The 27,014-nt window shown below is 41.7% G+C and overlaps 1 protein-coding gene across 5 annotated transcripts in view; it reads left to right on the top strand.

Moving 5' to 3' along the window:
* The window catches only part of megf11 (multiple EGF-like-domains 11), a 75,654-nt gene extending 57,700 nt beyond the window's left edge, over positions 1–17,954 (top strand). For 3 of the 5 annotated variants that reach the window (XM_084364890.1, XM_084364889.1, XM_084364887.1), the window contains 15 exons: positions 804–924; positions 1,993–2,156; positions 2,248–2,350; positions 5,107–5,253; positions 6,598–6,732; positions 8,885–9,013; positions 9,544–9,672; positions 10,307–10,435; positions 10,581–10,709; positions 10,813–11,049; positions 11,651–11,829; positions 11,926–11,989; positions 13,792–13,836; positions 14,499–14,705; positions 14,959–17,954. In XM_084364890.1, coding sequence (XP_084221016.1) covers positions 804–924; positions 1,993–2,156; positions 2,248–2,350; positions 5,107–5,253; positions 6,598–6,732; positions 8,885–9,013; positions 9,544–9,672; positions 10,307–10,435; positions 10,581–10,709; positions 10,813–11,049; positions 11,651–11,829; positions 11,926–11,989; positions 13,792–13,836; positions 14,499–14,705; positions 14,959–15,134 — 2,094 coding nt within the window. In that variant the 3' untranslated portion in view covers positions 15,135–17,954. The remainder of the gene's footprint in view (positions 1–803; positions 925–1,992; positions 2,157–2,247; positions 2,351–5,106; positions 5,254–6,597; positions 6,733–8,884; positions 9,014–9,543; positions 9,673–10,306; positions 10,436–10,580; positions 10,710–10,812; positions 11,050–11,650; positions 11,830–11,925; positions 11,990–13,791; positions 13,837–14,498; positions 14,706–14,958) is intronic. The other 2 variants (XM_084364888.1, XM_084364891.1) reach the window with 2 other exon arrangements.
* The last annotated feature ends 9,060 nt before the right edge of the window (positions 17,955–27,014 follow it).

Raw genomic sequence — 27,014 nt, 5'->3', positions numbered from 1 at the left:
TCACTTGTGTCTCTTCCTTGCATCTCTCTCTCACATCCTTGCTGGGAAGAGTTAAGATGCGAAGAAGAGACCTGAGTGAGGATGGTTAGGGGACAAGCTCGCATAATGAAAAGCACCCACTGTCAGTTGTGTCCTTTGGGAAGCAGGGACAAAATGGAGTAACGCTGGCCTTCGTGGTGGTGGGCAGAACTTTTGAGCACTGCATCACTGCACCCTGGAATTGAATCGCCCCTGGTGGTCCCACTCACTAGTCCCTGCATCACCTCGCAGTCTGCAGCTTCGTATGAACATATGAACTAAAACTAGTTGAACAGAAGGGCAGATTTTGGTAGTATCTTGATTGGAAACGGATGGGGGGAGAGCATCTGACTTGGAGTCCTGCCAGCCTCTCCTCTGATGAAAGTGAAGACCCCCCATGAGACGAACCTAAAGGGAGAGAGAGATGGAGAGATGGGGTGGAGCAGGGTTGCGAAAAGCGAAGCGTGGCTGGGAGTACGCACTGTCAGAATATATAGAGTGCATAATTGGAACTGGGAGGCAAAAGCTTGGAGGGATCAAGTGTGGTCCTTCCTCTTGAACTTCAGTTACCATCATGAATCCATTCAATTTTACAGTTACTTTGCTCCTCATTCTATACACAGATACAGTCCGACAGGTCTGAATAAACAGTTCAGTAAGCTGAGGAGAAGTGCAGTGAACGTTCACTGTCTTTCTCTATATTATTCCTTTTTTTGGTCCGCCAGAGTCAGCATTTATTGCCATGCTGATTCTTGCCTCATGACTTTGCATTATTTCTCCCTCAGGGTGAGGACTGTGCTACAGTGTGTCCTCCTGGTCTATACGGGCCGGGCTGCATGTCCACCTGCTCCTGCCATAATCACGCATCCTGCTCTCCAGTCGACGGCTCCTGCATCTGCAGGGAAGGTACTGTAAATCATATAATAATATAACTGGCTCGTTGTTAGGTTCAGAGCAGTTCTTATAAAGATATGCTTCACTGACTCTACTGTGCACTTTATGATGTGACAAGTCAGATTCTTACATGGACCCTTGAACATGTACAAACTGTACTTATGGTTTAAATCCACTTGCAGTCTGTGTTTGAGAAAGAGAGACTGAAAACCTAAAGTAGGTAGTTTTTCATATAAAATACTGCATTAAACACACTGTCAGATGAGCTCTGCCCTCTATTTATTCTCTGCTTGCCATGAAAAATATTAACTATTCTTGATTGGTGCCACGAAGGTTTCAGATGTCTCCATGGTAACCATAAATTATCCTTCAGCAGCTAAAGGGACTAAAGTGACTCTGTCGAACGACACTCATCAAAAGTGTCGATCACACTACCATAAATCAGACTTAAGAGTCTTCAGTCGTGCCAGCAACTCTGTTTGTGCGAGGAGCTTAATGCTAACACACACACAATAGTTTAGTGTGTAAGCATGCTAAAATAAGCTAATAAAGGGCTGTGGTAATGAGATCTGAAACCTGGAAATGAGTAGCAGTTTTGCACTTCCATTGTCTGAAAGTCATCGGATGCCTGAAATAAAGTTAAAGATATTTGCATATCTACAAAATAAAATACATCATTAAATGTCTCACAATTGAATTATAAAGCGCTAGTGTCTTAAAAAAGGGTGGCTGCTAACAACCGGCTAAATGAGACTACAGTAGTTGTCAGGGACATTAAACGTCATCACGCCAAACACAAAGTCTACTTTACTCACCAGTCTGTCTATACATGGTGGTGCAGTCGTTAGGACTGTTGCCTCACAGCAAGGAGGTCCTGGTTCCGAATCCAGTTGGCCCTTTTTTGGCTCAGATCTGGAATTGGTCCAGTACCACTTTCACTATGTTGTACATTGTATGATATGTGATCATATAGAGATTCTTTCTTCTCCTTCTTCTTCCTCTACAGGCTGATCTTAGTTGCAAACTATTCTAACTCTAACTTTACAACTTGTACATTGATCAGTTTATATCTTGCCCCAGGCTGGCAGGGTGTGGATTGCTCCATCCTCTGCTCCAGCGGAACGTGGGGTCTGGGCTGTAATCAGACATGTTTATGTGCCAACGGAGCCGCGTGTGACCCTGTAGACGGCATCTGCACATGTTCTCCTGGGTGGAGGGGAGAGCACTGCGACGAGTCCTGCCCTGTAAGTCTTAGAAAAGAAAGGTGCTGCAAAGAACGCTGCAAACGTATCGTGTCTCCTTGTGTCCATAACAGCGTGTTTTTATCATTGTCAGGATGGCACCTATGGGTTGGAGTGTCGTGAGCGCTGTGACTGCGGCCATGCTGATGGCTGTGATCCAGTGAGCGGCTACTGTCGCTGCTACCCCGGCTGGACAGGTCAGTACTGCTTTAATAATCAGAGCAGGCTGAAATAACCTCTGAGATCTAAATTGTATATTTATCCTCATCTGCTGAAAATAAAAGACATCAGATGCTAGGCTGACATACTTATTTCCCAAAAACAAGTAAATATGCTGGGGCGTTCGTGTTTGTGTTTTACAGTATGTTTACAGCATGTCTAAGCAGTGTTTTGTAAATTAAACATTCAATTTGTTTTGCCACTGAGTCGGCGGGGTATGTGAATGAGAAATTGTGTGTGTAAATTAAATCTCTTGGCTGACACACTGCGTGCTGGTATGCACTCATGCTTACATTTCACCCATTATTGGTTATAAGCAATGTCTAACGGGACTCATGAGATAAATATTTGTAGACAGAATCAAATCACTGGCCCAGAGCACTCTCTACTATTATATATTGTTTTGGTTCTGTGAATAATTTAAGTCCCAGGTTGCTGTGAAACCTGACCTACGGTACTACCATATTTTTCCATCGGAGGATTCGCTACTCGTTATAGGGTGTATGTTTGAACTCTGATCCCCTCTTGAACCCAGTTCTTAGTTGTACGTGAACACGTTGTTTCTTGTCATTTCAGACATTTGCTTACAGGGAAAGAGGTGGAGGTAGGGAAGTGTGAATGTCACAGCAAGGGTGAGGATCATTATGCTCAGAAATGAAGCGCCGCATCTGAATGTCAAATACAGGGGGCTAGCCGAGGACCTGGTCTCTGAGCCTGGGTGGAGAGGTGCAGTCGGGGAGGGAATAGATTCAGCAGGAAAGGTCAAGCCTGTGAGCTCTCAGCAGCCCACTCCATTCAGCCTCCTGAGCTTAGGGCATTTATTCTGGGAAACAATGTGGGTTTTATTATCTGCAAGAACGGAGGCGGCAAAACGGGTCTCTCATGCTCTGAATCCTGTACGGGTTGGGACCATCTGTCAGGCTTAATTGAGTCACCGGGGTGCAGAGCTGGGGGCAACGGGCAGCCCAGTGGGCCGGACAAACACACATACATACATACATACTTGAATCGTAGAGGCTTTTCAATGGGCTCTCTGAAGGAAGGAGCTCCCAGAGAGAGGAGGCTGTGGGATTCGTCACAGGACTAAGTCAGAGATGGAATAAAATGGCTATTTACAGAAACACTCGAGCTATTTTTTGCCGCAAACACTGTCATATCACCCTGCATGCTAGCTCCAGAATTGATATAGCATCCTACTTTGCTGTCAACTTGCTGTTTGTTTTATTGTGGGTTTTTGCGCAATCTGTCAAGCCGCTTGACTCTCGGAGTGGGCGCGTGTAAGTAGCTAAGTTGTCTATGGCCCACACTGCTGTTGCTGAACTGTCGTAAGCCTGACATCAGCCAACAAAGAGAGTCGCGACTAGATACTTGATGCCGAGGCTTCATGCTAGCCCATGTTAAATAGGACTTCACCTTTTATTTCTGAAGAGACTGTGTGTCGTAGAGCAGGTAGTGTCAGCGTGTGTGTACATGCACTGAAAGAGAGACGTTTGCTTTGCTTTGCTCGCTCTGTACAAATTGGATAGTGGGACCTCTGGCACTTCTCAGCGAAAAGCCTCCTTTGAAGAGACTTCAGTTCTGGCTTCTCTCACTCTTTCTTCTTCTCCCTCACTAGGCATCTAAAGCCCCTCTGTTTGCCACCATTAGACTGAAAAGTGTGATGCTCTGCCCGCATTCATTTTCTGACAGTAAAGGCAGTCACAGTTTTTTCTGCCTGGCCTAGCAGAACCTCAAACACACTTGCACAAGCCTTGCCCTCCTTTTGATGTCCATGGCTGGGCTTCTGACTAAATCACTGCTACCATGCCCCCTCCTCATCAGCACTAACATTTCCTCTCCTTTACTCCTCCATTGCAGCCCTAAGGCGCCCTGGTTACTGTATAACATTAGTCCCCAGAGTTTAGTCCAGGTTTAATTCAAAGGTACTGCACTAATGCTACTTTAATGGCCACACCATTCTCAGATATTCTCACTCAAAGGAAATTTCAAATGAGGCTTCGAACTAAGGGCTGGCACTTGAAAGGTTGCAGAGTTTGTGCGCATGAGTATGCGACTCTAACTGTGTGTATGCTCCTGCGTCTTTCCAGCCACGTAGCTTATTATATGAGGCCGGTGTATGTTCAGTTAATGTGCTTTTGCCCCTTCGTTTTTTGAAGGCATCGCCAAGAGAAAACATGCAGCTTCGCCGGATGTGCTAATGCATTCATGTGCACACTGAGAGCCCTGTATGTATGGTTGCAGTGTTTTGCGTTTGTTGTTTGGAGCCGTGCCAAACACACAGCGACACTTCCAGACTGTGCACTTGTAGCCTGACTTCTTCCCTTCGGCTCTGTGCTCTACCGCGGCTCTGCTGAAAGAGAATGGGAGACAAGCTCGGCCTCTCTTGAGACCCAACCCTGTTAATCAACACAGTGCACTGGCAGGGAGCCCCAGTCAGATCAAAAATAAAAAACATTTGGAAAAGAGAAACAGAGTCTAGAAGGAAGGGGCTGAGCTGAAAAAAACAAAACAACACACACCAAACAGCGTTTTCTTCATTTACAACTTAAATCAATCGAGGATCCATGCTGGGTGAATAACCCTCCACAGATCCACTGTGATCAGCCATTGTGAATGATGTCCTTTGATGATGATGTTTTTACAGATGGCAGGTTGCTTAGAATATTTCAGCATACCAGTCTTTGCCTTCTTAGTGTGCATTCGCTGAATATTTGTCATTATAATGTGCCTGCAGGAATCCACTGTGATAATGTGTGCCCACAAGGCTTCTGGGGACCCAACTGTTCAGTCAGCTGCTCCTGTCAGAACGGAGGATCCTGCTCTCCAGAGGACGGCACATGTGTGTGTGCACCTGGATACCGAGGGACCTCCTGCAAAAGAAGTGAGCCTCCTTCCTTCTTTCTTTGCAAGCATACCCCCTTTATCTAAACCTCAAAAAACATAACGTCACAAGACGGAAAGCAATCACAGCACTGACCTTGGTTTGATCTTTGAGGAATTGTTGAAGGGTGAGCCAGCTGGGGAGAAGCTCTTAGTTGTCAGTCGCAACTACTTGAGGGTAAACCCCTTCATCACTGCTATCACTTAATCACAGTGTCTGTACCCCGACAGTGCACACACACACACACACGCACACATGCACACACACTCCTCACCCCCCTACCCTGTCCTCAACAACCAGCTCGCAGTGGGAGATTCACAGTCCTCGCCCAAGGCTCATCAGAGGGCGTGCTCACTGGGAGTGCGAGCTCTGGTTTCTGAAAGGGGGTCTGTCTGAGGCTGCTCTCAAGTGATGAGCTCACTGATTGGGAGTGAAATTCACAGTCACAAACCTGTAAACATCAATTTGAGCGAGTGAGTCGAGAGATTAAACAAGCGGCGCGTGTGTGTGAGTGTGTGTGTGAGTGTGTGGATTACTCCACCAAATGCAATGTTTACACAGTTAATGTTCTCATCAGGTGGAAACCTCGTAACTGCAGTTTTCCTGTTTACCTTAATTGGAGGACAACCTGCCTCTCCAGAGGCGAATTAAGGTGGAACACACCTGGTGCTTTAAATTAAATCAAAACCTTTGGGATAGACATAACATTAAATGCTAACCAGGGGTGTTTTGGTTGGATCCTGAAAGGTTTCTTATTCGGGAAAATACCTGATTGCCTCCTGACAGCATCGATATTGGAGCAGGAATCTTCCCAAATCACCAGCTATTAAATTCAGAACAAAGCATGGATTTTTAAGGCTCTCGCTGTCCTGAAATGAAAATATGTTTTTGATATAAACTGCAGTCTCTACAGTGCTCTTTGTATAAAATGTTAATATAATTACCTTTATTTCACCTTTTGAATATCTCTTAATGGCCCACATTCTTTCAATAAAATCTGCATTATTAACGCACACTTGTGTGTTTCTTGACATTTATAGATCATTAAGCTGCTCTCAAGACTTTACATAAAATAGACTTTCACGATTCTCCTAACTATTTTACTATTCTATCTCTGGCAGCAGATGAAGTGGGAGTGATTACAATAAAGTCTGACTTTTCTGCTTTCTCCCTCCCTCCGCTGTCTCACCCTGTCTTTTCTGCTTTAATTCTTCCGGCCTTGATTTTTCTGTACTCCCTTGATCACTCTTGTCATGCCCTGTTTCATTATTATATACCTCTTGTTCCATCTAACATTGTCGACTGATTCCCTCTCCCTCCCCTGCCACGCTCCGCCGGCTGCAGTCTGCTCTCCGGGCTTCTACGGGCACCGCTGCAGCCAGTCGTGTCCGCAGTGTGTGCACAGCACCGGGCCGTGTCATCATGTCACTGGCCACTGTGAGTGCCTGTCCGGCTTCTCTGGCTCTCTGTGCAACCAAGGCAAGTAGCCTTCTGTGTCCCTCTGACCTTTACCTACTGTTTCAGTTACTGTCAGCTCATTCACTGTGAAGTTTTAGTCACTGCTACTGGAAAATGGTAAGTATGGTTTATATCTGAAAATGTCCTGGCATTTGGTCGTGACAGGAAATACAAAAGTCTGTGTTTAAAGGGTCAGGAAACAGCATTATAAAAAAGTAAGGAAAAAATGTACAATAGTTATTTCTTGCTAATATCTACAATATTTTGTAACACTTTCAAGATAATTTATATGTCAAATAAACTATCACCGTCACAGCACAGGACATGCTGGAGGACATCAGGACATTTTTCCTGAAGTCCTCCGTGGCTCTAATAAGATCAGCAGATGACCTGCTACCTCAACTTTGAATAATGGCCATTATCAGTGCACCCCAGACCAAAAAGAACAAAAAATTAACCTTCAACAGCGTCCCGAATATTGCTGAGACCCACTTTTCGGGACACAGAAAACATCAAGTAAATGTTGCTGTCCCTCTGCCTTATTTGGCTGCATATAAATTGCCTTTCACGAATAGACAAAGAAACAACATGTGCGCGCTTGTTTGTCTTGTTAAATTTAATTTGAGGGGAAGCAGGCAAACTTTTTCTTTGTGTCTCGCCTCGAAGATGCGGGGGAAAAAGTTTGCAGCCTTTGTCTTACTACCATACAGTTTGTTATCTTAGTATGAATAACTTTAGCACATCTTTGTCTTTGTGAACCAATGTACATTTTAAATATAAGCTATGTTGACGGTTAAGTGTTAGAATAATTATAGATGACATATAATGTGTTAATGATATAAATGTGAAATACGATTTTTACGATGATGTTGTCAATAGTTTTGTTGTATGTCTGGTGTATTGAAGCCACACACATTTTAAAGGAAACTTATAAAGATATTGTTTCAGTTAAAATTCAGGGTAGGTGTTTGTCTACTCACACTCCATCTATCCAGTATTGACTGATGTGTGTGACAGTTTATTTGTCCAAAGGTATTTGTCTTGTCAGCGGTTCCTCACTGGCTATAAAGTGAAGAAGAAATCAACTCTCCATCACTCTCACGAGAGAAGACACCTACATGCAAACATACTGTAGATTTTACCTCTAATAGTTTACTTTTTTTTCATGAATTACAGAAAGGCAATGAAATGAATTCTCTTTCATGGCTATGAGCAATGTCTTATAAATAAAAGTTTAATAGGGTAACTAAAGGGAAGGGGAGAAAGGGGAAAAAAACACAAACTCGTCCTCATTTGTCGGACTGTAATTACTGGTGAGCAGGCGTTAGGCCGCGAGGGACTAAGGTGGCCAACAACACGCCTCGTGTCGAGCTCTGTTGGCGTCCTCACTCGTCCTTTGTCTGGCACACAAAGTCCCAGCCTAATGAAGCTCTCCTGGTGTGTTGAAGCTTGAATCCTCAGAAGCAGCAATATGGGGGAGCCAACCTCATGGCCTAATGACAACCTGCTTGAAGAAGCTTGAAAGAGCTCTCAAGAAGAGGGGAAAGCCAGCTGAAATGTAATCATTAAAATCACCCTACATGAAAATGAGTCAGACCCATCTCTTTCACAGCAGCCACCTTATCTGAAATTTCTGACGCTGGGCTATTCTCTTTATATGAGAGCTTTGATGTATGTGCAGCTTCCTGGTCCTGATTGTTAGATACACCTTGGTTCAATTTGTGTCACGGCCCAACAAGAAAACACAATGGAGGTTTCATTGGAAATGACATCTTTTATTGAAGAGCGCCGGAGAGCATTGAAATATTAATTTCATAAAAAATGTATACAGTGGTCTGTGTACATGGTCTATTTTAATTCTGTGGCACATCACTCATTCCACTCTTGTGAGTGGAAATGGGGCAGTGGTGCCACTGGAGGCAGTGATTGACTCCTCCTTTTGTTTAAACAGATCACTTCACTTCATGTCCACTCAGAAAGAACAATATCATCCATTAGAGGAATATGTCAACACAACCTTTCGCACAATGAGTTTGTTTGTATAATCGTGCTCACAGTAATGTGTCCAAGTTTGGTGTCATAATGTTAATGGATTTTACTAGTTTTTGCATGTCAGTAATTCAGATCAGAATTGTTTTGTGAAATTATGTTTTTTTTTTCTCTCTTTGTGCAGTCTGTCCAAGCGGCAGGTATGGGAGGGCCTGCGGTGAGATCTGCCTCTGTACCAACAACGGCACATGCAACCCCATCGATGGCTCCTGCCAGTGCTTCCCTGGTTGGATAGGAGAGGATTGCTCTCAGGGTATCATCTTTATTTTCTCTGTTTCACCCGTTTATTGTCTGTCTTCCATTCTCACATTTACCTCCATACACATGAATCATTTTCATGACCCTCCATACACCAAGAGCTACCCTCATCTCCAGCTTATGTAGAACAGATATCTTTCCTAAACGATTGTTGTAATACATTATGCTCTTTGATTTACAGCACTGGAGGCCAAAGATCATTAGCAGAGCTTTGAGCCGTGATGCCAAGGGAAATTGTTGTGTGATTTTTTTTTTTTTATTGCTTTGACTACTTAAAGTAAAAATAACTTCTTTCAGATTGCTGTTACTTTGGCTTGTTCAATCTGACACATATGCCCACTCATATATCACAAATTATGGGCTTGAGGAGGGAGAGATCACACTGAACTTTCCGCAATGTGTGGTGAATATTTAGGCCTTTCTTCAACATGTGTGTTGTATGCTTCATGTTCGCATGCATAGGACACAGAGTATGTGTGGGAGTGTGTGTGACCATGAGCCTGTCTGTGTCTCTGGCATCTGCAGCCTGTCCCTCTGGGCACTGGGGCCCTGATTGTCTCAACTCGTGTAACTGTCACAACGGAGCCCAGTGCAGTGCCTACGATGGGGAGTGCAGGTGCAGCCCTGGATGGACCGGACTCTACTGCACACAGCGTGAGTCTCTCCCGTCCAGTTAGTAGACACACAGTGTCATCTACTGGCAGTCCAGCAGAACTGCAGCAGATGACAAGAAATGAGAAACAATTTTTAGAGGCAACTGGATGATATTAGTTTTTCATTTACAGGTTTTTTTTTTAGAGAGAGAGAGCAGCATCAAAATAACACTAATGCTCACTTTATTTTCCTGCTAATTATACATTCCAGTCATTCACCCAGGGAGAGCGCAGATCATCATCAGTCTGCTAATTTGAATTCCATTATCTTTCACCCCAAGGGTTATATTTAGTCTTTTTTTTTGTGGTGTCATGCTCCTTCTCTTTTGCATGAAAATGGCATTTGTTTTAACTTTATTAACTACCTTTTTTTTTTATCTTGCAACGCCCAGTTGTCTTGTTCTTTATCTCCACCTCTGTTAAGCTGACACTATAACCAGATTTTCTGCTGAAGCAGGAAGTGTTTCATTTCCATTCATTCACATTGTCCCTTATTGAGTATGCTGCGGAGACATTGAACGGTATTGATCCTCTCATTCTCCTGCGATATGACCTTGACTCTTTACGTTGTCTTCCCCTCTCTTTGTTGTCTCCCCCCCCCTCCCACCCCAATATTTTATACATCTCTGTCCCAGGCTGTCCTTCAGGGTTCTACGGCAGGGACTGCTCCGAAGTCTGTCGCTGCCAAAACGGCGCAGACTGCGACCACATCACCGGCCAGTGTGCCTGCCGAACGGGCTTCATTGGGACGAGCTGTGAGCAGAGTTGAGTAGGACCAGCACATTTTAGCTCTGAGCAAAATGACACTGTGGATGAGTGTGTGTATGTGTGGTTTATAAACACTTTGGCTCCCACTCTCTAAGTGCTTTAATTTTGATGGGTCTAGTAATGCACCTCTCTCCCATGCAGAGTGTCCTGCCGGTACATTTGGATATGGTTGCCAGCAGCTGTGTGAGTGCCTGAACAATGCTACCTGTGACTATGTGACTGGAACATGCTACTGCAGCCCCGGATATAAAGGCATCCGTTGTGATCAAGGTGAGAGGTGATCGGGATGATCGAGGCTCTCCACTGTATCATCACTCAGGCACAGATGTGTACACCGTGTTTAGACAACCCACTTTCTGTGCTTTCTCTTTAGCAGCTCTGATGATGGAGGAGCTCAACCCGTACACAAAGATTAGTCCAGCACGGGGCTCGGAGCGCCAGTCAGCAGGGGCTGTCATGGGCATCATCTTTCTTCTGCTCATCATCATGGCCATGCTCAGTCTGTTTGTGTGGTACAGACAGAGGCAGAGGGACAAAGGACATGAGATCCAGCCCAGTGTGTCCTACTCACAGGCGATGCACATCACTAACACTGACTATTCCCTGTCAGGTAAGATACTTTAGAGACCACTCAAAATTGTTGCTCACTATGGACAAATGCTAAATACTATAATTACCAATTATGGAGCAGCAGTTATTTCTGAAGCAAAAGCACCAAGTAGTTTCTAGTTCCAGCTTCTCAAATACGATACAATACGTACGATACAATACGATGCAATACAATATGTTACGGTAAGGTACGGTGTGGTGCGATACGATACAGTAAGAAACAATACGATAGAAAACAGAATATATTTGTGTTTTGGATTATTGGTTGGTCAAAACAAGTACTTTGAAGACATCACTTTAGAAGTACTTTGAAGACATCACTTTAGGGGTCTGGGAAATTGTGAGGGTTTTTTTTCACTATTTTTTGATTGACACTATTCTTTTTTTTATAGACTAAATGATTAACATCAGAAGATTTGTTAGTTACAGCCCTAATACTACGCTTTCGTCCATCAATTTGAAATGTATTCTGATTAAACTTGATTTATTGTGGACAAAAACCGACATACATATATTAAATAGAACATATTATATAAGATACTCACACTCAAATACTTCAATATCAGTTTTCAAACCTCTCAACCTGCTGTTTAAACCCTCAGAGTGTGGCAGCACCGTAGCGATGAGGACCAGTGCCGCTGAGGTCAATCAGATCCAGAGCGGCAGCGGCAGCGGCAGCAGCAGCGGCCAGTGCTTCTCTAACCCCAGTTACCACACTGTGGCCCAGTGTAACGTCGTCTCAACCATTTCAAGCAACCTGGACGGCACTCTGACCCTCAAAGTACGGCCACCCTCCATGTGTATTCACATCAAATTGATTTTCCGATAAAAGACTCGAGTATGAAAGCAACACTTAACGATGCTCTTCCTTTCACAGTCAAGCACCCTGAAAAGCAGAAATGGCTCAGAATGGAGAGCCTACTGCAACCTCAATGACATAGGTCAGTTTTCATCTCTCTTGCCTCACACATTCACATCCTGAGTTTTTGGACTTTGTAGGATCGTCGCTTCAAGGTTAGAGACGCATGTGTCTTCAGTAGAGACCTCATATAGGCACCAGCCTGGACACAGATACCCTGCTGTGAATGAAGATGAACCAGGGGTTTCTTGTTAGACATAACCTTTGCTCTGATTTTGATAAGATATGCGGGTGGGACAGAAAAAGCAGTGGTGCGAAGGTGAAAAGGGGTCACTGCGAGCTCATTAGTCTGCTTTCTCTTTTCCCCAGTGGCACATTTCTTCATGATAGCTTACACTGGGTCAAATTCTGCACTCTTGGGCTGTGAATTATAGAAAATTAGGTGTGACTCAATAGTATCTTAAATCTGTGGGTCAAAGCCCACCCTATTAGCATTTATAAGGAGCAAAGAAACACTTCATGAATGGTTTATAATGTGTTTGTGAGCAGAAACATGTTGTTATTAATACAGCTCCTACAAATCCTCCTGAGGGCACCCATACGTTCGGATTGGAGTTTAAACAGAAAAACAATTACTGTATAACAAGAGCAATTTTGGGGATCCTTGACTCTCTTGCATTTAATGTGTTTTTCATACCTTATTCTAGCAGTCAGCATCAAGTGTCGTACATCATTTGATTCAGGAGAACTTTAACTTTCAGTCTGGCTCATTTAAAGTCCCAATTTGACATTTGCTTTGTCATAGAATGGATTAATTTAACAGAACTTTTTTTTTAAAAGGGCGGTTAAAATGTTTTGTTTTTTTCCCCTTGATAAGAGACTGAACCTCAGAAAGTCAAGTTGTTTTTTTTATTTAGAAAGATGTACTTTGCGACTTCCATATGAGTTTTTGTCTACATCTGACCTTCGCTAAGCAGGTTATAGCTATTTATTGTCATATTTTTCAGTGAAAAAACAGGTGCAATCCTATGTAGATGTAAATGGAAGGTTATTTAATTATAACAGAGCACTCCTGAGCGAAGAGAAACATCCATTGAACATGAGTAACAAAAGCAACTTGGCTACAACCGTTGTTCGTTGGCCCAGAGGAAGGAACTATCAATGCTGCAGAACATGATGGCATAATTACGTTCACTACGGAGCCGCTGGACGAAAAAAAAGACTCCACTTTACATGAGTTTCTAAAGTAAATGGAAAGGATTAATGGTTCAGAAGTTATTAAACAGTTTAGGACAATACGATATTTTAGCCTCTGGTGACTGTCTATGTCTTAAGGGGTTTTACCACACTTAGAACTACATTATTATGTGTTTTAAATACTCCGTTCCCGGCACAAGAACTGTGCTTGTGTACTGATTACAGCCCTCATCACCGCAACAATCAAAACTCTCATATATGGTTCATTCTTTGTCATGCTTGACTTGAAAGTCAGCTATCTCGATCTGCACAGTTTTCTGTTTAAGCACACAGCAGATCAATCATAATGACAAGTCGCTCTCACACAAGAGATGTCCATCCTGGTGTAAGTAAGAGGCTGACATAGCATTAAACAGGCTTGTCTTCTCTTCAAGATGTGTTGCTGTTTGGCAAATATCCCATTATGACCACAGCTGATTATGTAAGCTTGAGAGCCTTGGGGGGGGAGGGGGGAATGGGATGGCAAGCATGTGAAACATTTAGTAACTCCTCACATTCCTCAAACAAAAAGATATCATACCTGACATGACATCGTACCTTAATGAGATATTTCCTGTCAGCCTTCACTCGCTGGGGGGGGGGATTCTCATGTGATGTTTGACTTTCATGTTTTGACATTCGTTACAGATGTTCAACAGGGGGAGGCACAGACACAGAGAGGCTCCAGAAAAGGTAAATAATTAATTGTAGTAGCAGTGTGTGTTAGCTGCGTGTGTGCGTGTATATGTGGAATCCTGTTCAGCTTCACCAGCGCCAATATTACAAAATCCTTTTATGCTCAACAGCCCACGTATCAATTTCCCCATTTGGTTTCTATTCACCTCTGAGACAGCTATTTCTCTGACCCAAAATCCCATATCCTTATATTCTCCGTGATTTATGTGAAAACTCTCCACACTTTGGACCAGATCATGGTGGGCTGAGGTTTTGTTCCAATGGTAATTGCTCTCTGTGGCTCAGTGCCCGATACGTCATTTTGTCTCCCACTCTGTGCAGTCTGTGGTGAGTGTGAGAGACCCAGGGGTGTGGAGAGTGGTCTGAAGGAGCTTTGCTGCGGTCTCTAATGAGCCCTCTTATCAGACTGATGAGACTGTTATGGATGAGACGAGGCTTCCACTCTCTCCCCTTTGTACTCTGATTACTATATCCCGCCATTAGTCACCTGTCGGAGACAAAAGAACTTCTTCAGAATGGCAACGATTTCATTGCCATTCTCCCGGCTCTGATGTCTATTTAAATTTAGTGGTAATATCAGAGTCGAGCATTAATACCTCAGTGACGATCTTATTATATTTGCTGATGCTGAATATGTCCTTGTCTCGCGGCCACTCCAGATTACATCAAGAGCTCCATGTGCAGCAACAGCTCCTGCTCCCTCAATAGTGAGAATCCATACGCCACCATTAGAGACCCTCCAGGGCTGGCTTGCAAGCACACAGAGAGCAGCTATGTGGAGATGAAGTCCCCCTCCCACCGTGAAGTGCCCTTTGGAGGCACTGCCACCCTCCTGGGCAGTGCGAGCAGGAATGTCTATGATGTTGGTGAGTGCGTTGTTGCTCTGGTGTGTGGAGCTCAGCAGGGTCCTGCAGCTTACGGCCTCTCTGGTCGTGTCCCCCGGTGTGAGCCTGTGCAGACTTTGTAAGCCTTGATGAGAGGAAATGTGAGCTGCCTTTCTATTGCATGCACCTCTCCTTTACTCCTCTTTCCTCAGCCTGTGCCTGCCAGTCTCCAGCCTTGATGTTTCTCACATACCTCTCCTACTTTTTTCCTTCCTCCTTTCCCAAACCATCACAGAGCCAACGGTGAGCGTTCTGCAGGGACCAAATGGAATGGCCACCGGCTTCTCCCAGAGCCCCTATGACCTTCCCCGCAGCAGCCACATCCCCAGCCACTATGATATACTTCCCATGCGTCACAGCCCCACGCACACCCCACCGCCACCCCCAGAAAGCCCCAGCTCCCTTCTCTAGAGGGCACCCCCTCCACCTGGCTCGGACAGCGTGCCGGCAATCCAGGCAACGTTCAGCCAGCTTTCAACCAACGGCCCTCCCTCTGTCTCCGTGTGTGTTCGATTAGACACTGAGATGTTGAGATGGAGGGATAGCCACAGCTCTCCTGGACCCAGTTCTCTTTGGCTCCCTTACTCACACTCTTTCTTTGGCCCTGAATTGAAGAGGAGGGGATGAAAGAGTGTCCCACACACCAGCGACCATTCACCCATTTTATTTTCTTACAGAACTGATCACTCAAACTGCTGCCCGGCCTCTTTATGGACCTCCTGGAGTGGAACATAATGGTTCCAAACAGCGCACAGGGCAGCACACAGGGATTGGGTGGACAGATTATTTACAGGGAGAGACCTATCCTCATGCTCATTTTTAGCCCGTGATATAGGTTTACTATTCAAGGGCGGCCAAGTGTTTATAATGTCCCCTAAACAGAAGTGATTTTCTCCACAGGAGGAAAGATATGGCAACCTTGATTATCTCAATGCAGGCAAAGATTTACTACGTAGAGACATCAGAGTTAATGAATTGTCACCGTGTGCAGCAGCCGTAGATCACAGCACAGCTGACATGAGGTGATTGTGATCATCTAGGTGAAGAAAAGTGAAATAGTTGAGAACTCATCTAAATGTTGAACTGGCCGAGAGTGAACCAAGTCTGATAAAGCATGGTTAAATAGTAAAATATTGTAATGGTCCTTTATTCACTGTTAATGATCACAGAGTTAATACTGAGGTGATCACCTGTCTGTAATTCAAGAGCTTCTTTTAAGTTGCAGTGTAAACGAGGCCCTGTGTATGTGGAGGTGCATCATGTCACCAGTGTTCATGCATTACTGCATTACTGAGAGGTATACACACACACACACACACACACACACACACACACACACACACACACAATAGGTCTCAAGTCTGGTTTTTGTCCCCACACTGATGAAGTGATCAGATCATGTGTTGTTTTCTCTGTGAGATCATTTTTCTTGCAAACTGTCTTAGTTTACATTTTTGAAGTACTGGGTGTTAAGAAGGGATTGCTTTGACCTTTTCTGTTACATATTTATAAAGCTAATTGCTTTATTTAATAATTTATATTAGTGATGGTGAATTTTTATCAATGTGACACTAGGATTTAAAAAAAAAAAAAAAGATGAGCATGATCAGATAATGGATACCCACCGATGTAGATAACACACAATTTATCTTCTTGTGAGATGATCAGTGTCATTTTGTGAAGCGTTTTTGAAGTTACTTAAATTGTTCTTTCTCTCTCTCTCTGTCTCTCTCTCTCCCTCTCTCTCTCTTTCTCCCTCTCTCTCCCTCTCTCTCTCGCTGTCAGATTGTAAATTGAAATTAAGGTTTCATCTGACCGACTCAACACCCACAAATAACCTGTGCAGTATTTGCAAAGGGAACCATATGTAAAAAGTCTAATTCTAAAATATTTTATGTTTGTATCAGGCTAATTATCTTATTTATATATTGAACTGAATTTATTCATTCACTATGTGAATTCCATCTCACCCTCTGTAGAAGCAATAACATGTTGACAATCGATGCCCAGACAGCGTCTCATTAGTGCTGGACATTACGCCATCATTGACCAGTGTGGTGACAGTGGATCATATATTTTATGTGACTGTTTTTCCTCTGAGGAAGGTTTTTCCAGTTGCTGTCATATCAATGCTGCTTGTTGTTTTGGTACTTAAGTTTTAAATTAAAAGCCTATTCTGCCATCAGAAACCAGTGTCAGTAAGGTTAATACCCTGCTCATGTAGAGAATGAAACTCTCTCTCTTCATCTGTAGCTCTGAGTATTGAAATGCCATGACAATGAATGTTGACAAGACTGTTTGATACTGATGAATGACGGATTCCACTCTTACAAATAAGAAAGTCTGTAAATGGGTGCTTACAATTTCTGAACTATTTCTGCTCACATTACAAAGTGTTGAGATGTTGTCTAGAGTCTGTGGCCACACATTATTCTTGTTGAACATTCTCCACATTCATGACTGAGGTCCTTTTGTCAAAGTGATAAATAGTCTTTCAAAGAGGCAATTAAGAGATTTAGATTTACACGTCATAGTTCTGTATGATTTGTGATTTGAAGTGTATTTTATTCTTCTATAAAGTCAGAAATAGTATATTTCTTGTCCATTTTCTGTGCAGATTATTAAATGATAAACATTGTGTACTGCTTCATACACAACCACAAAAGTGTATATTTATTAGTTATAATGATCTATTGACTAACTGCAACATTAAAAAGCTGTTTCCACGATGTATCATCAATCCAATTCAATTCACATAAAAACATGACAGGAGCTATTAGTTCTCTAAAATAGTACTTTTTAGACTTCAGCACATTTTGCTGATAATACTTCTACTTGAACAAGGAACTGGTTATGAAATAGTATTAATGTAGTACTGATGACTATGAGCTACATAAGCAACCATCAGAGAGAAAACAGACTATTTCTATGTAGTTATTACAGTATATATGTTTCTGATGCCTGTCAACAGTTCAGATTCTGATCTATCCTGGTCAGACAAGTCATAAAATGAAAACTATTATCTGTGGAGTGCTGAGGATAAATTGAGGAGTGTCACAGCCTCAGGAAATAACCTGCTCTGTAGTCTGGTGGTACGGTACGTCACCATTGTCATATTACAGTTTGTAATATTACATAGTCACAAGTAGAAACATAATGTCATTGCCCTGCATACTGTAAACAGCTGTGTTTAAAAAATAGAAATTATTTTTAACATGTGTTGCGTGTTTATTTCACTTGCTATCAAAACAAATGCTAGCCAGATTAAGCTCGTTACCACAGGAAGCGGTGCTGCTTTTGTCCACAGGGGCCGCCAGAATCAACTGAAATGTAAGCTCCTCGTGGCTGCTTTAAAATTTTGAACGCAAAGCTTTTACTTGTAATGCAGAATTTCTACTTAATAAACTTAGTGTTGCCAGTGTGTGGGGATTTAACACTGTCTTATGCATAATTTAAAGAGTAACCTAACACCAAGCTGACAAGCAGTAGTTAAGTGCTATTACCATAATCAGCATTGTCAGGAATGTTTATTGTTGCACCTGTAACCACACAGTAGTGATGACACAGGGTGATGCCACATGTACATCACTGCAACAAAAACCCAGTGAGCACTTCTCAGTTGAGAAGACGTTCAAAAGTGGTTCAGAAGTGTTTCACCAACTATTTGAAGATTTTCACTGGGATTTGTAATGCTAGCTTTCAAAGGATAAACTTGACATATGACTACAGGGGTCAATAATTTTACCCTCAATTTCCCAGCTGAAGGACAACAACCCCAATTTCTGTTCTGCCACAGTCATATCAGAAGCGTGAAGCATCATATTTATCTCCTCAGCCTGTGCACTATGCTCCACAAGTCCTGGTTCTGAGCAGTCGAGGCTCTGATGCTTACTGATGCGCTTTACAGCAGTGGGGGAAATGTCTTATTTCACATTAATGTATAAAATTGCTCCCATTATGTCTTGCTGGCAGCTCACAGCCTACATTGTTCCATATTAATGACATTTTAAATGAAACGTCAAAAGAAATAACATCTTCATGTAGGCCGCCTCTCGCCTACAATACCTGTACGATATGACTCCTGAGAAATACCTTCACACTCATCACTGTCGTCTCACTTTCATCCTACAAATGAACAAATTACTAAAATGATTACATACATTTGCCTTTTGTGACATGGTCATGTTGTAACCACATTTTAGCTGGTCAAAAAGATGGCGACGCCAAACAGAGCCCTGGAGAAGTTAAACCACTGGAGGTCAGCAGAGACAAGAATTTCAGGGGGTGTTAAGTTCCTCTTTAATTTCCTGACGCACCTGCCTAGATCAGGCAATAGAAATAATGAGTTTTCAGTGTGATGTTGATCATGAAATATGTCACACAAGTGGAATAATGGTTTATTATTAAAAAAGTTGTTTTAAACTGAAATGGGATGACTGCCATATTATGGGAACTGGCAGAAGTTGCAGTGAACCAGCTTACCACAGCAAAGGAGTTCTGGTTGTTCCTCATCAGTGAGAAGCAGGTTTCTCGGGCTTCACAGATGATGGACATGCTGCCCTGCTGACAGCCAACAAGGCCTGAGCGATGCCCCGCTGAAAGGAACCGCAGCCAGTAAGTCAAGAAGCTAATGGACCGAATACAACCGAGCAGTTCAGAGAGAGAAGCATGACAAGATGAAGCCACGCTGCAGCGAGGTGAGCACTCAACAGAGATTTTGGTTTTGCAGCTTGTTGAATATCCTCTCAACACAGAAATAATTCATGGGAATCTCTACAGCTCAGAGGCGGCAGAGTTAAAGATAGCTCCCAAACAGAGTTTTTATTTAACTGGTTTTAAATGGTTGCAGATAGTGAAAGGTGAAAAGTTCGAACAGTGTTAAAACCAAAAGCCTTCCAGCATGACATCCTCACTAAAAGACTCAAATCCATGTATGATTACTGCTGCTGGGAGCTGCTGCTGCTACCTTTTAGCTGAGTGACAGCAAAAGGGAACATTTTTTCATGTCTTTTTAAAAAGTATAGTAGCCAATAAAAGTAAACCATGCAGGACTTTCCAGAATAAACAATATAGGCCTAATCTACGGACTATTTTGTCTGTGTTTGTGGCATTTCTGGGCATCAGCGATTCTGGAGAAGGATTGTTGATGACTGAATCTCATTCCCAGGTTGGTGGCTGCTGTCTGATGACCTTTGAATGAGCCCCAGTAACCAGTTATGTTTCACTTATGAACTGTGTGTTTACAATCAGCAAATGAAAATCCTGCATACTGTGCCTTTAAATATGCAATAACTTGTATTTCCCTCCTCTGCTCCAAAGATAACTAGATTCTCACTGACACAGCAACATCTGTCCACACCTGCACTCCATCATTTGTAGCTCAGCTGCATTACCTGCTTCACAGAGAGTCATTTGTTTTGCTTTCTCACACATTTTCATTTTGACAGTAGAAACAGAGCACTTTATTTCTCCCCTGCTCATACTCCAGTTTCAGTGTGATGTGTTGAATCCATATGGAGTTTGCTGCATATTTTATCTTAATTAATTCACTATTTAAAACTCGTTAAAATTCTATGCAAATGCAAAGTTTCCTGGTGTACAATGAAATATGTAAGACTTGTTTGAACCCAAAGACTGGTGAAGAGGCACTTTTCTTTATATAGCACATTTCATAAAGTAAACATATTGAGGTGTATATGAAAATATTCACAAAGCAGCAAGTATCACATACAGAAGAATAAATAAAATCAAACATAATTCAACACATGACAAAGAAGAAGACATACAGGAAAAAAAAACCATCCACTTAAAGGTGCAATGTGTTAGAATTGACCATCTGTTGAAGAGGGGGCAGCATTTCACCAGAGAAACCACTAACTGACGCTAACTGTTGTTGCAGTTAGCTAAGGCTAGCTGGTTAGCATGCTAACTTGAGTAAATGTCCCTGCAACACAATGCATAGACATTTTTGAAGCAATTAGTTTCATTTTTTAAATTATTTTTAACTAAACTTCTAACATATTACACCTTTAAAGAGAGTCAGCCCCACACACATCACATGAACACAAACCAGCACAAACAGTAGTGTCTGCATGCATGTATAATAGCAGGTAGAAAGTGCGAAATGATAAGTGTTAAATTACCACACAAGTATAATTTGAATGCAAATTCACAGACTGAGAGAAATTCATATGCATGGGAACTATACTTTAAAGGTCCAATGCGTAATAATGTTGACTCAAAATAAATAAACTATCTAACAAATTGGACCTTTAAGTTGTGAAGTCTGAAATCCATGCCAATATAAACGTCTATTGAAATATGATAATATTCAATTGCAGAACAATGACCAACATTAACCAAAAGAGTACAAGTTTGTTTGTTTGGATTCAGTATTTTCTAAACAGCACCAAACAGACTTTACTTCCGTGGGTTCATATAGGTGCAGCATATTGAATAAAAAAGTCTGGGAAATGTAATAATTCACAGTTGGACTGTCTCTAGGCTGGTTATTAAAATGTTGTAAAATATTGCAGAGGCAAAGAAGAACTGCAGGGACTTTCCCTAACTAATGCAGGCCTCTGGCATAATCCTTTCTGCTGCAGTCAGCCTGTCAGCTATATCTTTCAGCCGGAGCTGTTTTTCACAGAAGCTGCCACTGGTGAGAGGCAATACCTCTAAATGCTCTGACAGAGCTGCACCTTTGGTTTATTCCTCAAGAGGCTGCACCTGGATGCTGACCACAATGCTGCTCGGTAACCTGTCACTTTCATTTCAGTCTGACATCCAGAGCCAGGCTCGTAGCTGTATGTGTTGTGAGGAAATACAAGGTGAACATAGAACAGTTTTTAAATTAAAAGCACATGACTACCTCTGTTTAAGTTTGTAATGTCACTGCGATCAGGAAATTCAATCAGTGCTCGGAGTAATAGAGCTTTTATTTAAACATGAGCCGTTTGACTGCAGGCTCTGCTGTGGGTAAGTCCACAGCTCAGCTGCAGATCTTTATTGTGGTCACGTCCTGCAACAGGAACTGTGAGGATCCATCAGACCAGAGCTGGATCGTTACTTAGCCATTCTTAATGCATAATCAGTATTCATCTTAGTCAGGGCGATCATTCTCACTTCTTCTGTGTCTATTACAGCTCCCAAATTCTGATGAAAATGAACTTTGACACACATAACTCCACACTAATAAGACCCTTAACAAAGTGAGTGTGTAACAGTTGCTATGTGGACAAAATGATTATTTGAATCGGTCTAATAAGCACTTTATGAGAGCCCTCAGTACAGTTGCTTGATAACAGCTGCTATGCTGAGACATCCTTGTTAAATGTATCAATGTTTAAACTTTAATCAGAAAATAGTCATAACAGGGACCATCTGAAGGGTTATTTGTCATTTCAAGGTCTCTCTCGAATAAGACTTTTTATCTCAAGTGACTGCCTGGTTAGATAAAGGTTATATAACAATAAATGAAGAAAGAAAGAAAGAAAGAAAGAAAGCTTATTTTTCTTGTCATCATTGAGTTTGAATTGTTCAACCACTTAGACTCAATCAATTTGCTATTATCAGGTCAGGCTTGCTTGTACAGTCTGCAGTCCTTAATTACAGTTCAATTAAACATTATGAAGCTCATCATTAAAGTGAGTCGTCCTCAGTCCCTCTGTGGCGACAAGAAGTGAAACAAAAGAGGAAGGAAAAAATGTAAAGATAAACACTGCTGTACCCTCTGTTGGCCACCAGGGGGCAGAAAGTGTGGGAGCACGTGTCAGGTCAGAGTGGGTAAAGAAATGAAACCAACGACAAGTGAGTAGATCAATATTGTTTCCTCGTGGGTGCCGCTGTGCTGGATTATTAAAACCATAAAATATTTAAGATAAACCGAGAAAAACTTTACAAGGTCTGAATGTGTGTCGGCGAGACGGGTTGGACAGGTGGTTCTATGGTGTAATGGTTAGCACTCTGGACTCTGAATCCAGCGATCCGAGTTCAAATCTCGGTAGGACCTAACTTTTCACACCTGCAATGTTGAAATACTACACTTCTTAGAGATTAAAAATACTCCTGTAGGCAAACAGTTTAACTCGTGGTCACCAGGGAATCTTGAACCAGGGAATTTAATTTCATGAATCTTGGGTATAGGTCACAACCCACTTTCAAAACCAACACACTCCTGAAAAAATATTTAAACCATATTAGTGCAGCTTGTATGACCAGATGATGGTCCCTTGTCATTATCGTGCTACCATCAGCATTGTTTTAAGCTTTTTGCATTTTCTGATATACCCTCAGCTCAACTCAACTTTATTTATACAGCACTTTACACACAACACAGTTAATTCAAAGTGCTTTAGCACACTGAGGAAAACAAAGGAAAAAATCAAGCAAACAGTAGACAAACAGAAGGGCAAAAGGAAATTAGAGTAACAGTTATATATGCAGTTATGCAGTTATATATACAGTATTTTCTACATCAGGATGTCTACCCGGCTTAATAACAAAAACATCAAGGCCAATAAATGTTCTTCCAGCCAAGTTCACAGAAAGGTTAAATTTTCATTTTTTATTCTCTTGTTACCAATTGGTTAGGGTTCGGAAAAGATCATGTTTTTTCCAAGGTCGTCAATTTGTTTTGTGTGTTAGGGACATAAGGGCTCAGATGAAGCAAAGCCTCGACAGAGTTGACAATATTAACAACATTAACAGTTATCCATATTCATCACATCCACAGCTGCAGCACCATGACACACAAACAATGCCAACATCACAGTAGGTATGACACATTTTGCAGAAAAGCAAAATGATGGTACACAGCCTATTGTAAAAATGTGAATGTATCAGGGGCTTGCAGAAATGTTAACTGCCAACATTTTATCCTGACAGCTGGGCAGATTGAGCGTCTGTGTTCTTGTATATTACCATCAACAATACATTCAGACAATCAAAAGACTAATCCCTATCATAACGTACTTTCATCTAGTTTTTTCAGTAGAGATATGGACTATAATAGAATTCCTCATAGTGTCATTATTAATCATAAGTAATGCCACGCTGCCTTGCACCTTATATATTGTATTTACATAAGAAAGACCAAAGTAGAGGCGTCACAATGTTGTTTTCAAAGCACAAAGTACTCTCGACACAGCTGTTTCTTATTTTGTCAACAACGTCCCCAGTGAATACCCTGAGTGAGAGCAGAAGATGCTGTTCTTTCAAAAACTCCTCCGTCTGCTGTCTGTCACGTTAAAGAGGGAGACTCATGTTACTCTCAGTTCTGCCCAAATGCTGTAAAAAAAAATAAAAATGTATCACTCGCTTTCCTATGCGTTGGATTAAATTTAGTGCCTTTTCTCTTTACAGTTTGTAGTATACTGATTCAAAATGTCTTAAAGATGTACAGGCTGTTACCATGGATGCTCTGTTCCCCTCTTTTGACAGCTGAAGTATTGTAGTTATTGACAAGCCTTCATCACAGGCTTCATCTTTTCTTCGCTCCTTGTTATTTGATGGAGTGCAACGCCTACGGACGCTGACTGTTTTGTTTTTTGATCTGTAGCTCACAATCTCGTACTGACTGCGCTATACAGTACGCTGAGATCAAAACATGTCACGTCATGCCAGGTCAGTGACAGGTTTTCATGTTTCTGCAGAGGCAATGACTTCATTTTCTGCTGCCAGGAGCCAGTGCAGATGGGTTGGAGTCATGTGTGTTACGTTTTGTGGTAAAAAAAGGTGAGGACCCAATGCAAATGACCCAGGAGGCAGGCAGGATCGAGAAATGAAAGGCGAGCTTTATTAACAAAAGCTGAAATAATTCAAAAACCACAAATCAAAAAAAAAAAAAAGCAAGAAGTGCAAAATGCCAAAATCACGAAACTAAAACAAAGTACTAACTTGGTAAAAATACGAGGGACAAAAACCCAGAGCATAACATGGGGAGACGCTGGAGGACACTGGAACAAGCTTGGGTGAAACACGGGAGAAGAAACAGTGAACATGAAAAAAAGGGCGGGAAGTCACACAATAAGAGGAAATTAAAAGCAACATACGACAACAAGACAAACAGGAACATGACAATGTGCTGCTGCTCACTGACCAATAAATGTTACTATGATCAACACTGATCACATTTTGTAGCTGACTTCTAGTGCAAATTAAACGTGAACCTATATCTGCTGCCGATTTGTGCTCATTTCCTTCCCTCCACAGTAAGATTTAAAGGATGGATTCAAATTTTTTTCTTTTTTGTATTGAAGCACAAGACATGAAGAGATCCCTCGTTAGCCTGCTTTTGATGTAGGTGAAGGGGGATTCACAGTATTCAAGCCTTTACCTGAATCTAATATAAGCGTTCAGCAGTTTAAGTTAGACAAACCAAGAGACTGTTCCAAAGTTAGTCTTTTTCAGTAAAAAAAAAAAAAAAAAGTTCTATCTTTGTGCTGCTATCCCCCCTCAGCAAAGAGGAACTGTCTGGGGAAAGACAAAGAGGGAAAAAGACAAAGACTCAGCTAAAATTTTGAATGTATTTTGGCACAGCAGGAGGGCTGTGGATTTTTTCACATCACTTACATTGAAAGCACTTCAGGAAGGTACATTTTACTTGCCAGCACGAATAAAAGGATTCAATTGAGCAAGCAAAACTTGTTCAAATGTACACACGAGTGCCTGAATATTGTTTTAAAACAATCTGAAAACTTGTCAAAGAAAGTCGTCCTAAAAACAGATCAATGCTGAATGTGATTTTGTGTTACATTTGTTATGTTTGGTCAGAAAATAACATAATAACATAATTATTTAGTGATCTTGACTGAATGGAATAGAATAAACCTTCATTTAAATTCATGACTGATAGATGAAACAGACCTTTTTGACTTTATTCATGCATTTATTCATCTGGACGCCAACATCATGGTAGATTTGTTTGTAGTTTAGTCAAAATTGATACTGTCGCACATCCCAAGACCCCCAGTGTGTTCATATGGAGACCAAACATGTAACGTTGCAGGTTGGACCCAAAAGATAAAGTGTTTAAAATGAGGAACATCACAATTTTAGCGTTTTTGCAATAGTGAAACCATGAAAGATGAAGACATCCAAAAGGGGAACTTGAACCTTTGAAGTTGCAGAGGTTTCCAATCTCAGAATCTCAGTGTGATTCGCTGTCTATTGCTGCAGACCTTGACAGCAGTTTGGACTTGGAGTGCTCAAAATGTTATTCAAACTCTCCTTCTATTCGAATTTTACCTTTTCAAAAAACTAAATGTAACTACTTGAGTCAAATGGGAAAACGTTAACCATCCAAAGTACAATGGATTATTCACAGATTCATTCTAGCTCTCATCTATTGTAATCTCTCTCTCTCTCCAAACTTTTACATCCCTGTAAAAGTGACAACATGTTTTACATTTTTGAATTCAGTACCACAGGGGTATAAGCATGTATATTAAAGGATATGTCTATTCAAAAATGAAAATTCAGTCATTACTTACCCCCAAACCTTAAGCTTAGCTGCTACAGTGAGGATTTTCGCATAAAAAAGGGTGTCAACAATTTCTCCTCTAATCAATTTGGGATCTCGGGGCTTCCGGAGACTTGGGATCATGTAGGATGAGCTGTATTGAGCTTTTCGGTTGTTTTTGTTAACATCCCCATCTACTTCAGTTGAAATTTTTATTTTTGGGTGAACTTATCCTTTAAAAAGATTATTACAACAGCAAAGATGACACAGCAGAAAGTCTGAAAAGTGAGCACAGCTAAGCCGAGAGACCTTCCGGAGCTCAAATATGGTCATTTGTAAGTTTGAACAAAACTGTATGTCTCGGTAATCACCACACAAGGGCAGTAGAGGGCAATAAGCCCAGCTGTCTGTGGCTGCACTGCCACTTGTCTGCACACACTCTGTCTTTCCAGCCGTGAGACAGGCTGAATGTTTGTTTTGACGGATGTTACCATCCATCCATGAATCAGTCCAAGTCTAGGTCAAATACAGTTGTTGGTTGCACTCAGTTCAGTTTGACAAAAAATAAATGTGTCTTTTAGAAATAGAAACAACACACATTATTGTAACTGCTGCACATATACATGTTTAATCACAATAAATCATGTACATGTAATTGTTCTGGATTGTGGAAGGTATTATATCAGATCACTGAGTATGAAAAATTTTGAGATTTTTAGTTTTGGTAAAAAATAAACAATTTACATTGAAAAAAAATATATATATATTATATGTATTAAACATCTTATTGATAACACTGGTGTTGTGTCATCTCTATTTTGTGGGAAGTT

The sequence above is a fragment of the Pagrus pagrus genome (genome assembly GCF_965226575.1).
Source record: "Pagrus pagrus genome assembly, chromosome: 10".
Classification (NCBI taxonomy): Eukaryota; Metazoa; Chordata; class Actinopteri; order Spariformes; family Sparidae; genus Pagrus; species Pagrus pagrus.
This window is presented reverse-complemented; position numbering and strand designations above follow the sequence as displayed.